Consider the following 13071-nt stretch of genomic DNA (forward strand, 5'->3'; position numbering starts at 1 on the left):
TCCTGCTGTTCCAAGAAAGACAGTCTTCTGGGGCTGAGCTGGTCTTATTTGCTCAGTCCAGGTCTTATTTCTTGAGACTTCTGGCCCTGCTCCAGGGGCTCCGTGACAACTGGCACAAGGGTGAGTTTCTTCTCCCAGAGGCGCTCTAACTCTATTCATAGGTCTTGGTATTCTGTGCTCTCATTACAGTTACTATTGATATTATTATTTAAAACATATTTCATGCTGCCTTTCTGCCCGATCAGGGTCCACAAGGTGGCAGGCATAGAATACATTAGAACATTTGAACAATTAAAAACCCAGTTAAAATTATAAAATAATTTTTCTTTGTTTTCTGTTACTGTTCATTTGACCCAGTAGTCTCAAACAGCTGCTGAGAGTCTGTTTTTAAGCAATTAATGGAAAGCTACCCACATAATGATAAGGTTTGTGCAGCTGCTTTAGAATGTTTCCATATTTCTACAATGGCAGCAAAAAAATTAGTGACCCTGTATGTAAGCCATCCATCTTTATTACTCAGTAGCCCAGATATCTCAGCGAAACCTTCTCTTCCCAGTTTTATGAATGATTTCTGTCCAAGCCACCAGCTGTTGATTTTCAGATATATAGCTGGTAATTGGGACTGAATTGTTAAAGAAGAGATTGATTAAGAGGTAGAGTCAGGGAACGTATCCTTGTAAAAATGAATTCCTAGACATGAAGGGATGAGCGAAAGATAGAATAAAGTTAAACAGAAGTGTAAAATTAAGAACAAATATAAATAAGTTTTATGTCGTCAGCCAGCAGGTTCTGATTGTAGCAAGTAGTTTATGTAGTACTGTAGTCATGTATGATTTAGGTATGGTAGATGAATGAGTTGTAGAAGAAATTATTGTCTGTGTCTATGTAAGATGATTGTCCATGGTTTATGTATGATTGTAGTTGTGTATGGTATTTTTTTTTGTTTATAAAATAAAACCAAAAATTGCCTCCACCCAATCCAGAGACCTTTCAAGCTACTCTTCTTCTTTCAGACCCCTCCTGCCCCATAGACCCTCATTCGCAATAATCAAATATAAGAGAAATAATACTGAGTAAGGTCTTAAAAAAAAATGGTTCTGATTTCTGCTTAAGGTGATAACCGTATGAACAGTACTAGATAGACAGACAGACAGACAGACAGACCTTCACTTGCAAAACCCATCCAGTGCATAAACGTGTTCTCTCTGTAGCCCGTGGCTGCCGGCTCTGGAATCCCAGAGATCAAATGCTACCTGAATGGGGTGAAGGTGCCCGGGATCGTCCGGCTCCGGACTCTGGTGTGCAAAGCTCTTGGTGTGCTCTTCAGTGTGGCTGGAGGTAGGAGAAATCCAGTAGCTTCTCTCTCTCTCTCTCTCTCTCTGTGTCGGTGGGAGAAGTTTTGTGCCAAAAAAGAATTTTCTTCCACGTCTCCAGTCTTGGTGATTTTGATTCCCCACTCCTCCACATGCAGCGAGCTGGTGTGACCTTGGGTCCGTCACAAGTTATTTCAGAGCAGTTTCTGTCAGAGCTCTCTCAGCCTCGCCTACCTCACAGGGTGTCTGTTGTGGGGTGGGGAAGGGAAAGGAGATGATAAGCCGCTCTGAGACTCCTTCGGGTAGTGAAGGATGGGGTATGAATCCAATCTCCTCTTCTTCTCTTCTTTTTCCGTCCAGGCCTCTTTGTAGGGAAGGAAGGGCCCATGATACACAGCGGGGCCGTGGTGGGGGCCGGCTTGCCTCAGGTGAGTACCGGAGCCTTCGCCCATTCTGGCTGGCTGGTAGAGCTAACTGTTCCTCCTAGAAACACCATTCTTCCATCTTCTTTAACTGTGCTGGTTTGCATAATTTATCTTAATTTGTACAATCGCCCAGTCTGTTCTGGCTGTGCGAGTATGGGGTGGGGACGGGACAAACCAAGATCTACTTAGAGTGTGGCAGCCCCTGTCAGTCTTAGGCCACCTCCTGGCCCTGCACAAAGACTTCCGAACTGCAAGCTTAAAAGGGAGGTGGATGAATCTGAATTTAGCTCCAATTCCACATCTTGCGGGTTATTAACTCTTGTCACACATGGACTTGGCTGTCTTTGTAGAGACAGGAGGGCCCTTCTAGGGCAGAGGTGTCAAACTCATTTGTTATGAGGGCCTGATCTGACATAAACGTCACTTTGTCGGGCCGGGCCATGTGTGCCATGAAACGTAATGCCAGGTACTGGAGATATAAACTGTATAAAGGACAGCAGCTGGTAAGCTCCAAGTTGGTGTATCTAAGGCCCCATGGGCTGGGAGGAGGGTGCAAAGGAAAAGCCATATGTGTGAACTGGAGAGCCAACAGTGAAGCGGTGGGTAGACGCTCCCACGCTGCTTGACTGCTGCAGACGAGGTTGTTCTGCCGTTCTGAAGCTGCAGTTGGAGTGGCTCCGCCCACTTCCCACCTGAGCAGTCTCCCGTTCCCTCCCTTGCACCAGTTGCTCACGGGCCGCATAAGAGCCCTGGGTGGGCCAGTTCCGGCCCCTGGGCCTTATGTTTGACATCCCCATTCTAGGGTCCTTTTAGCTGGGTTTTGGCTACTTATCCATCCTTCCCCCCCCCATCTCTCCAGTTCCAGAGCATCTCCTTAAAGAGGATCCAGTTTAACTTCCCCTACTTCCGCAGCGACAGGTACAGTGCCGTCTTGGGGAAGGGGGTTCAGGGGAGGGAAGCAGGCAGGAGGCTGAGGAGCAGCCGGGCTCAGCACAGTCCCAGAACGAATCCTCTCCCCTCTGCAGGCTCACGGACGGCTGCTGGACGCAAGTGCGGCTTCCCCGCCGGTGTCCAAAGCCGTCTTGCTCCAGTTCAGAAGGGCCTCCTGATTGTTTGCTCTCTCTCATCAGGGACAAAAGGGACTTTGTGTCTGCAGGAGCCGCTGCCGGGGTGGCCGCAGCGTTTGGTGCCCCCATTGGGGGCACGCTGTTCAGCTTGGAGGAGGGTTCGTCCTTCTGGAACCAGGGGCTGACGTGGAAAGTGGTGAGTACCGAGCGGAGACGACGCTCAGACACAGTCCGAGGCAGATCCTCAGACCATCTACTGCAGGGGTCCCCAACCTTTTTGAGCCTGAGGACACATTTGGGATTCCGACATAGCCGGGCGGCCGCAGCCACAACATGGCTGCTACAGGAACCTGGGAGCCAGCATCAAAATGGCTGCGAAGATCCTTGTGAAGAGAAGAAGACTGGAGGCTGAGCCCTACGAGGAAAGGCTGAGGGCCCCAGGAAGGTTCAGTCTGGAGAAGAGGAGATTGAGGGGGGACATGATTGCTCTCTTTAAATATCTGAAAGGCTGTCATTTGGAGGAGGGCCAGGAGCTGTTTCCAGTTGGCAGCAGAGGAGAGGACCCGAAGCAACGGGTTTAAGTTACATGCAGAAAGGTATCGGCTGGATATTAGGAAAAAGTTTTTCACGGTCATAGTGGTTCAAAGATGGAACCAACTGCCTAGGGAGGTGGTGAGCTCCCCGTCACTGGCAGCTTTCAAGAAGAGGCTGGACGAATACTTGTCAGAGATGCTCTAGGCTGGTCCTGCATTGGGCAGGGGGTTGGACTGGATGGTCTGTATGGCCTCTTCCAACTCTAGGATTCTGTGATTCTAAGAAGAAGAGATGGGATTTATACCCCCTTGCCCTTCACTCAGAGTCTCAGAGCGGCTTACAATCTCCTTTCCCTTCCCCTCCCCACAACAAGACCCCCTGTGAGGCAGGTGGGGCTGAGAGAGCTCTTTCCAGAACTGCCATTGAGAGAACAGCTCTGAGAGAACTATGGCTTGCCCGAGGTCATCCAGCAGCTGCAAGTGGAGGAGTGGGGAATCAAACCTGGTTCTCCCAGATTAGAGTCCGCGCACTTAACCACTACACCAAACTGGCTGTCTGTGCTGTGGTGGCAGCTGCTTCTGACGCAACATTTTTAAAAATCTGCACAACCAGTCAGAAGCCTTGTTTGGAGAAGTCCTTTCCCACCTTGCCCAGTTGCTAAAAACACTTTGCAGGTGCCAGAAAAGGTTGTGGCAGGTGCCGTGGCGCCCGTGGGCACCGTGCCAGGGACCCCTGTTGTAATTCAGCTCAGTCTCATCTGCTTCTGCCGGCAGTGGCTCTCCAGGCCTTTTCTAACCTGAGTTTCTTTTAACGGGGGGGTGCTGGGTATCGAACCCAGGACCTTCTGCACGCAGTAGGCAAGGACTGCAACTTTTAGGATTTATTGCACCCTTCGAAGGGAGCCACTTTGAAAATCTGTTCCCAGCTTTGTGGCAGTGGAGACCTAGTCAGTGAAATTAGGAGTGGCGATTCCTGTCAGAAGATATTTAAGTGCTGTTTAGGCTTCAAGGCCAACTGCACCATGCTAAATTCTTTCACGGAGTGATGGCATCCCATGCGTTACGTCATTACTGTTTTTGTAGTTGGTCTTCGAACACAAAGCATCGAAGAAGATCCAATTCGAAACAAGCAACTGAACTGGGGCGCGTACATCTTGTGGTTATTGAAGGTGCACGTCATCTGCTTTTGAAGATTTTTTTTATTTATATCATTTGCCATTCCTTACGGTTATTTGTTAGGAATTTATACATGACTTATTTGTGCCGTGTTTTGTAGAGCCAGTTTGGTGTAGTGATTAGGAGTGCAGACTTATCTTGGAGAACTGAGTTTGATTCCCCCCTATTTTACATGCAACTGCTGGTGTGACCTTGGGTCAGTCACAAGTTCTCTCAGAGCTGTTCTCTCACAGGCAGTCCTTGAGAAGACCTCTCAGCCCCATCTACCTCCCAGGGTGTCTGTTGTGGGGAGGGGAAGGGAAAGGATTGTAAGCTGCTCTGAGACTCCTTTGGGTAGTGAAAGGCAGGGTATAAATCCAATCTCTTCCTCTTCTTTTCCTTTCTATATGACATTAAGGTGGTGTTTGTAATTCTGATTTGGTGTACTTAAATATAATTTAACATCACAGATTTTATTCTTCAAAATTCTTAAAAAATTTTCAAAATTTATTTTTTAATTCCTATATTAGAAAATATTACAAGAATCATTTTGACTTTACATACAGGTTTTATGCAGCCAGTTCCGGTGGGGTTTTTTTGTTTTGGCTTGCACATAGAATCCATTGGCAGAGAAGCGGCCTCGGTTACTAAATGTCTTCTCTTTCCGTCTTTCCCTCTCCTCTTCCAGCTCTTCTGTTCCATGGCAGCCACCTTCACTCTGAACTTCTTTCGTTCTGGGATTCAGTTTGGAAGCTGGGGCTCCTTCCAGCTCCCAGGTCTGCTGAACTTTGGGGAGTTTAAGGTGCGTTGGTGCTTGCAACATCCCCCTCTTTGGCCGTTTTTGGTGTTTGAAAAATATTACGCACCCGTGATAATCACACCCCCTCCAAAATGCAGAGGGGGTACAACGGAAAGCGTTGACCGCTGTGCATTACGTTGATCCACCTTCCTTGCTGGTGTCTCCGCGTTCCAGTGCTCGGAATCGGACAAGAAGTGCCACCTGTGGACGGTCGTGGACTTGGGCTTCTTCATCCTGATGGGGGTCGTGGGGGGCCTGCTGGGGGCCACCTTCAACTGCATCAACAAGCGGCTGGCCAAGTACCGCATGCGGAACGTGCACCCCAAACCCAAGCTGATCAGGTACCCAGATGTTTTCCCCGTCTATGCGGCCGTGATCTGGTTCTGTTTGCCTGACGGTTTGCGACGGAACAGGACCTGCTCGGGACCGCCCATCGCAGGGGCACATTTTGGCACTGAATCGAGTAGCGCTTATTCCTAACTGAGCAGACAGATGTCGGTGCCTTTCCCAGGCGGGTGCTCTCCCCACCTCCCCATGTGGCTGTAAAGACTGGGGCAACCTTGTGGCCACCCCCTTCCTTTCCTTTGAGACTGGTGACCAGTGTTCCCTCTAAGCTGAGTTGGTGTGAGCCAGCTCACAGTTTTTTTAGACTCCAGCGCACACATTTCTGTCTCAGCTCAGGAAGGACGGCTCCAGAGCAAGCCAATTTATGCAGGAGCCAAATCGCTCGCTCACAACTTTAATGCCAGTCGCTCACAAAGTAGACTTTTTGCTCACAAGACTCCACAGAGGGAGCATTGCCGGTGACCAGTGTTCCCTCTAAGCTGCGTTAGTGTGAGCTAGCTCACAGTTTTTTAGCCTCCGATAATAAAGGAGAGATTAAGGTGGTGTTTGTATGGTGTACTTAAATATAATTTAACATCACAGATTTTATTCTTCAAAATTCTTAAAAAAAATTCAAAATTTATTTTTTAATTCCTATATTAGAAAATATTACAAGAATCATTTTGACTTTACATACAGGTTTTATGCAGCCAGTTCCGGTGGGTTTTTTTTGTTTTGGCTTGCACATAGAATCCATTGGCAGAGAAGTGGCCTCGGTTACTAAATGTCTTCTCTTTCCGTCTTTCCCTCTCCTCTTCCAGCTCTTCTGTTCCATGGCAGCCACCTTCACTCTGAACTTCTTTCGTTCTGGGATTCAGTTTGGAAGCTGGGGCTCCTTCCAGCTCCCAGGTCTGCTGAACTTTGGGGAGTTTAAGGTGCGTTGGTGCTTGCAACATCCCCCTCTTCGGCCGTTTTTGGTGTTTGAAAAATATTACGCACCCGTGATAATCACACCCCCTCCAAAATGCAGAGGGGGTACAACGGAAAGCGTTGACCGCTGTGCATTACGTTGATCCACCTTCCTTGCTGGTGTCTCCGCGTTCCAGTGCTCGGAATCGGACAAGAAGTGCCACCTGTGGACGGTCGTGGACTTGGGCTTCTTCATCCTGATGGGGGTCGTGGGGGGCCTGCTGGGGGCCACCTTCAACTGCATCAACAAGCGGCTGGCCAAGTACCGCATGCGGAACGTGCACCCCAAACCCAAACTGGTCAGGTACCCGGATGTTTTCCCCGTCTTTGCGGCCGTGGTCTGGTTTTGTTTGCCTGACGGTTTGCGATGGAACAGGACCTGCTCGGGATCGCCAGTCGCAGGGGCGCATTTTGGCACTGAATCGAGTAGCGCTTAGTCCTAACTGAGCAGACAGATGTCGGTGCTTTTCCCAGGCGGGTGCTCTCCCCACCTCCCCATGTGGCTGTAAAGACTGGGGCAACCTTGTGGCCACCCCCTTCCTTTCCTTCGAGACCGGTGACCAGTGTTCCCTCTAAGCTGAGTCGGTGTGAGCCAGCTCACAGTTTTTTAGCCTCCATATTTCTGTCTCGACTCAGGAAGGACGGCTCCAGAGCAAGCCAATTTATGCAGGAGCCAAATCACTCGCTCACAACTTTAATGCCAGTGGCTCACAAAGTAGACTTTTTGCTCACAAGACTCCACAGAGGGAGCATTGCCGGTGACCAGTGTTCCCTCTAAGCTGCGTTAGTGTGAGCTAGCTCACAGTTTTTTAGCCTCCGGCTCACACATTTCTGTCTTAGCTCAGGAAGGAGGGCTCCAGAGCAAACTGTTTTATGCAGGAGCCAAATCGCTGGCTCACAACTTTAATGCCAGTGGCTCACAAAGTAGACTTTTTGCTCACAAGACTCCACAGAGGGAGCATTGCCGGTGACCAGTGTTCCCTCTAAGCTGCGTTAGTGTGAGCTAGCTCACAGTTTTTTAGCCTCCGGCTCACACATTTCTGTCTTAGCTCAGGAAGGAGGGCTCCAGAGCAAACTGTTTTATGCAGGAGCCAAATCGCTGGCTCACAACTTTAATGCCAGTGGCTCACAAAGTAGACTTTTTGCTCACAAGACTCCACAGAGGGAGCATTGCCGGTGACCAGTGTTCCCTCTAAGCTGCGTTAGTGTGAGCTAGCTCACAGTTTTTTAGCCTCCGGCTCACACATTTCTGTCTTAGCTCAGGAAGGAGGGCTCCAGAGCAAACTGTTTTATGCAGGAGCCAAATCGCTGGCTCACAACTTTAATGCCAGTGGCTCACAAAGTAGAAACTTTGCTCACAAGACTCCACAGCTTAGAGGGATCATTGCCTCCCAGGGGAGGAGGGGGCGGTTGGCCTCCAAGCACCCAGGGGCCTCGAGGCCTGTCCCAGTGTTGGCCTTCCAAGACTCCTTACGGCTGCCTCATCCCAGTCTGTGAGGGGCCGCCCCTCCACTCCCGCAGCCTTTCCCCCATAGGGCCGGGCCGCAGTGGGGAGCTCTGAGCCGTGGGTGTCCCCTGCATGGTTTCTGTCTTTCTTGCTTGCAGAGTCTTGGAGAGCCTGTTGGTGTGTCTAACGACCACCCTTGTGGTCTTTGTCGCTTCCATGGTTCTAGGGGAATGCCGCCCGATGTCTTCCGCCAGCCACGGGGACAACAGCACCGCGGGCCTGCAGGTAATCGAGTCTGCCGCGAGCCCCCAGGTGATTAAAGTTGTGAGTGGACCATTTGGCTGCTGCATCAATTAGTTTGTCCTGGAGCCCTCCTTCCTGAGCTAAGGCAGAAATGTGTGAGCTGGAGGCTAAGAAACGGTGAGCTGGCTCCCTCCCCTTAGAGGGAACATTGCTCCCATCCAAATACTAAGCAGGGCTGACCCCTGCTTAGCGTCCGAGGTCTGACAGGATGGGGCTAGCTTAGGACGTTCAGGTCAAGACACGAGATGAACAGAGGTGGCTTACTATTACCTGCCTCTGTGTGGTGACTTTCCTTGTTGGTCTCCCATCCAACTACCAACCAGGCCTGACCCTGCTTAGCTTCCGAGATCTGATGAGGTCAAGCCAGCTGGGGCCATCTCGTGGAGGGCCTCTGAAATAGAGGTAAATGTAGTTTCCAGGAGAGCCGTGCGATCTTGTTTGCCTCCGAGCGGTCAGGTTCAGTCCATCCCAGTGTACCAAACGCGACCTTGACTGCTGTTTTTAGGACTCCTCCTCTGAAGAAGTGAATTCGAGCATCAAGACCTTTTTCTGCCCCAACGACACTTACAATGACATGGCGACGCTTTTCTTCAACCCACAAGAGTCGGCCATCTTGCAGCTCTTTCACCAGGAGGGTGAGCGCGAGAACCGATCTGCTTGGGCCGGGTGGGTGGCGGTGGTGGTGGTGGGGAGGAGGGTGTGGCCGGGGTCTGGTTTAGCATTCTGCTGGGGAATTCTCTTTATGGCGTGGGTGTGGAGTGGACCTCCCTGATGTGACAATGCGGGGCCGGTCGGTGCAGCGATCGACACGAGGGTGCGCTCGTCCCTATTGGAGGAAACCGAGACGGTGGGATGTCCTTGTGAGGACTGGACCGTGTGACCAGAGCCTTGGATGGCATCCGATCATGGCCCTTTGAGGAAAGGGAATGGAGAGCAGTTGAGGAATCACAGTAAAGATGAGATAGGAAAGATGTTCTCGGGCTCACGCCTCCCGTTTTCTAGCCACTCACGGTCAGCGCAAACGAATCAAAATGGGGCGGAGAACTAAGAATCGTGTCTGGGATTTCCGTCAGCTCTACTATCCAAAGCCTCAGATGGCATCCAATCATGGCCACTTGAGGAAAGAGAATGGAGAGTGGTTGAGGGATCACGGTAAAGATGAGATAGGAAAGATGTTCTCAGGCTCACACCTCCCATTTTCTGGCCAGTCACGGTCAGCGCAAATGAATCAAAATGGGGCGGAGAATTAAGAATCGTGTCTGGGATTTCCGTCAGCTTCTGCGTTGATTGGAATTTTGATGCAACCTTGAAAGCTTCCATTTGGGGCAGAAATGGTTGAGGGGCGCAATGAGATCTCCTGGTAAAGTTAAAATTACCGTATTTTTTGGACCATAAGACGCACTTTTTCTTCCAAAAAAAGTGAGGGGAAAAATGTGTACGTCTTATGGACCGAATACTGAGCCCCAGGGTTCAGAATATTTTTTTCCCTGTTTTCCTCCTCTAAAAACTAGGTGCGTCTTATGGTCAGGTGCATCTTATGGTCCGAAAAATACGGTAATTACCCACGAATCCACGTTCGCTGAGTCCGCACCTGCTGATTCCCCCCCCTTAAACGGCAATAAACATTTAATTTGTATTATTTGATATGGCAGCTTCAGTGCTTCTGGGGACTTCCGAAAGTGCAGGGTTGGTGGGGGGCGGAGCTTTTGGTGGAGGGGTGTGGCCTCTGACTTCAGGGCAGACCCTCTACGGGCTGCTGCTCAGCCCTCTCTCTCTCTCTCACTGTTCTCTTGCAGGTACTTTCAGCCCGGTCACACTTTCCCTGTTCTTCCTTCTCTATTTCTTACTCTCCTGCTGGACCTATGGGATCTCTGTGCCCAGCGGCCTCTTTGTCCCGTCTCTGCTCTGTGGAGCCGCCTTTGGACGCCTGGTCGCCAACCTCCTCAAAAGGTGCCTCCGTCGCCTCGGGTTCACGTCGCGGGGGTGCAGCCCTGGCCTCCCGGCCCTGACGCCCCCCTCCCTCTTGTCTGTGCTCCTCCTTAGCTACATCGGCTTGGACCACATTTATTCGGGGACCTTCGCGCTGATCGGAGCGGCCGCCTTCCTGGGCGGGGTGGTGCGCATGACCATCAGCCTGACCGTTATCCTGATCGAGTCCACTAATGAGATCAGCTACGGGCTCCCCATCATGGTCACCCTCATGGTGAGTCCGGGCCATGGTCAATGATAGCTGCCTCCTTCCATATGTCCCTGTGAGCCAGCCACAGCCATCGGGTGGACAGCCTGGCACTGTCGTGGCTCTGCCTCAGTGGATGAAGAGTTTGGTGTCGTGGTTAGGAGCACGGACTCTAAGCTGGGAGAACCGGGTTTGATTCCCTGCTCCTCCACATTGCAGCTGCTGGTGTGACCTGGGTCAGTCACAAGTTCCCTCGGAGTTGTTCTCTCAAAAGCAGTCCTCGAGAGACCTCTCTCAGCCCCACCTACCTCACAGGCAGTGTTCCCTCTCAGCTGAGTTAGTGTGAGCTAGCTCACAGTTTTTTAGCCTCTCGCTCACACATTTTTGACTTAACTCAGGGTGGATAGCTCCAGAGCAGACTCATTTATGCAGCAGCTCGCTCACAACTTTCATGCCAGTAGCTCACAACATGGAATTTTTGCTCACAAGACTCCACAGCTTAGAGGGAGCATTGCCCACAGGGTGTCTGTTGTGGGAGGGGAAGGGAAAGGAGTTTGTGAGCTGCTCTGAGACTCCTTTGGGTAATGAAGGGTGGGGTATAAATCCAATCTCCTCCTCCTCCTCCTCTTCCTCTTCCTCCTCCCCCCCCCAAAGAGGTGAGGGGGGGCCCTTCCTTGGAGGTCTTCAGGAGGTGCTGTAAGGCTCGCTTGTTTGCCTGGGCTTTTGAGGGGGGGGTCGAATGGGGTTTGTTATTTTATTTTTAGTTTTGAACTGAAAAGGTCCTTATGTATTATTGTAGGCTGCCTTGAACCATAATGAGAGGTGGGATATAAATGTATAAATTGGTGGCGGAGGTAGTGATGTGGCTCAGATGCATCCGGAGAGTTTTACGTACCTCATCTCGATAATATTGCTAGCAGCCCTGCAAAGTCGATCCGTGCTCCGATGCTCCCTCTAAGTTGTGAAGTCTCGTGAGCAAAAATTCTACTTTGTGAGCGACCGGCATTGAAGTTGTGAGCGAGCCATTTGGCTGCTGCTTTCAGTGCACTTTGCAGCCACAGAGTCCATCCTCCAAGGAAGCCAGTTTCTCCTGGCAAACTGGTCCCTGTAGTCTGAAGACCGGTTGTAATTCCAGGGGATCCCCAGGCCTCAACTGGTGTTGGCAACCCTAGTTCCCATGGATTTCTGATTCTGGCATAGTTCCCCCCCCTCCCCATAGGGTTTTTGCTTGGGCATGTATTCAAAAGGATTCTGGTGAAGGACAAGGTATGATGCGTGTGCACAGGAAAGCTCGGTGGGAAACACGTTCCCTCTCTGTTCCAGGTAGCCAAGTGGACCGGGGACTTCTTCAACAAGGGCATCTACGACATCCATGTGAACTTGCGAGGGGTGCCACTTCTGGAATGGGAAACCGAAGTGGAAATGGACAAGTGAGTCCCTCCTTCTTGCGTTCGCCTGCTTCCATTAGTTTTAATCGGGGAGAAACTCGTCCCCGATGGATCAGTGCAGGCGGCAGGGGGCTAATCCTTCTTCCTGCCCCCCTAGGCTGAGAGCCGGTGACATTATGGAGCCCAACCTGATGTACGTTTACCCCCACACCCGGATCCAGTCCCTGGTGAGCATTCTGCGCACGACGGTCCATCACGCCTTCCCCGTGGTCACGGAAAACCGGGCCTATGAGAGGGAGTTCATGAAATGGGACCAACTGATCAGCAACAACATCAAATTCAAGGTGAGTCTATGCCCCCATTGCCGAGGAGAAAGAAGTGAACAGTTTGTGTGTGGGACACAGATCTTAGTTTCTTTGTGTACACTTCCGGTTGAGGTGTGGAAAGGAGGATACTGTGTGTGTGTGTGTGTGTGTGTGTAAAGTGGTGTTCAGTCACAGATGACTTTATGGCAACCCTGTAGGGTTTTTAAGGCAGGAGATTAAGCAATGTAAGAGGCAGGGGTCATTTCGTAGAAAAAGAGGTGCAGGAGCTCATTAGCATAACTTGTTTGCATATGCCACACCCCCTGACATCACCGGAAGTGTGTCCAAAGGCAACACCCACCGCTCAGGCTCCACTGGACTGTTGTGGATTGCTAGCTATTGGGGGGGGGGGACGTGCAGATCTGTCCTCGCAGAGGAGGGAGAGCTTGTACCTGAAAAAAACTTGGTCTTAAAAGTGCCACAGGACTGTTTTGGGCCGGGGGGAGCTCTGCAACTTACCTAACTGCTTCTTGCTCTGACTGAGGGCTGCTGGGAGCAGGGGGTGGGGCTTGTTGCATGTGCCCGCCCCCTGGGCTCCTTACTGCTGGAGCTCCGCTCCTGTGTGCTCCTGCAGGAAATGACCCCTGGTAAGAGGTATTAATTCTGGTTCATATTTGGGTCATATTGTTGTAAGTCCCTCTGTGACACGTACACCACTGTATGATATGGGAAACTCTGGTTCACATAACCCTGTTGGTGTGTCTTTGCAATGTCTTGGTAGTAGTTTGTGACACATTGTCACTCTAAAGCTGCATTTGGTTTCTAGGATTGTATTAGTGTTTGCATTTTAGCAGGGGTTTTGTTTTG

General features: G+C 50.7%; 1 protein-coding gene across 1 annotated transcript in view; it reads left to right on the forward strand.

The window, feature by feature from the left end:
- CLCN6 (chloride channel, voltage-sensitive 6) overlaps positions 1-13071 on the forward strand; it is a 31332-nt gene that overhangs the window by 8535 nt on the left and 9726 nt on the right. Inside the window, exons 7-18 of the mRNA XM_015412546.1 lie at positions 1212-1338; positions 1674-1741; positions 2598-2656; positions 2869-3001; positions 5182-5295; positions 6723-6889; positions 8191-8317; positions 8841-8970; positions 10132-10285; positions 10379-10538; positions 11835-11941; positions 12057-12243. Coding sequence (XP_015268032.1) covers positions 1212-1338; positions 1674-1741; positions 2598-2656; positions 2869-3001; positions 5182-5295; positions 6723-6889; positions 8191-8317; positions 8841-8970; positions 10132-10285; positions 10379-10538; positions 11835-11941; positions 12057-12243 — 1533 coding nt within the window. The remainder of the gene's footprint in view (positions 1-1211; positions 1339-1673; positions 1742-2597; positions 2657-2868; positions 3002-5181; positions 5296-6722; positions 6890-8190; positions 8318-8840; positions 8971-10131; positions 10286-10378; positions 10539-11834; positions 11942-12056; positions 12244-13071) is intronic.

This window comes from Gekko japonicus, unplaced genomic scaffold, assembly GCF_001447785.1.
Source record: "Gekko japonicus isolate JY-2015 unplaced genomic scaffold, Gekko_japonicus_V1.1 scaffold131, whole genome shotgun sequence".
NCBI classification, from domain to species: Eukaryota; Metazoa; Chordata; class Lepidosauria; order Squamata; family Gekkonidae; genus Gekko; species Gekko japonicus.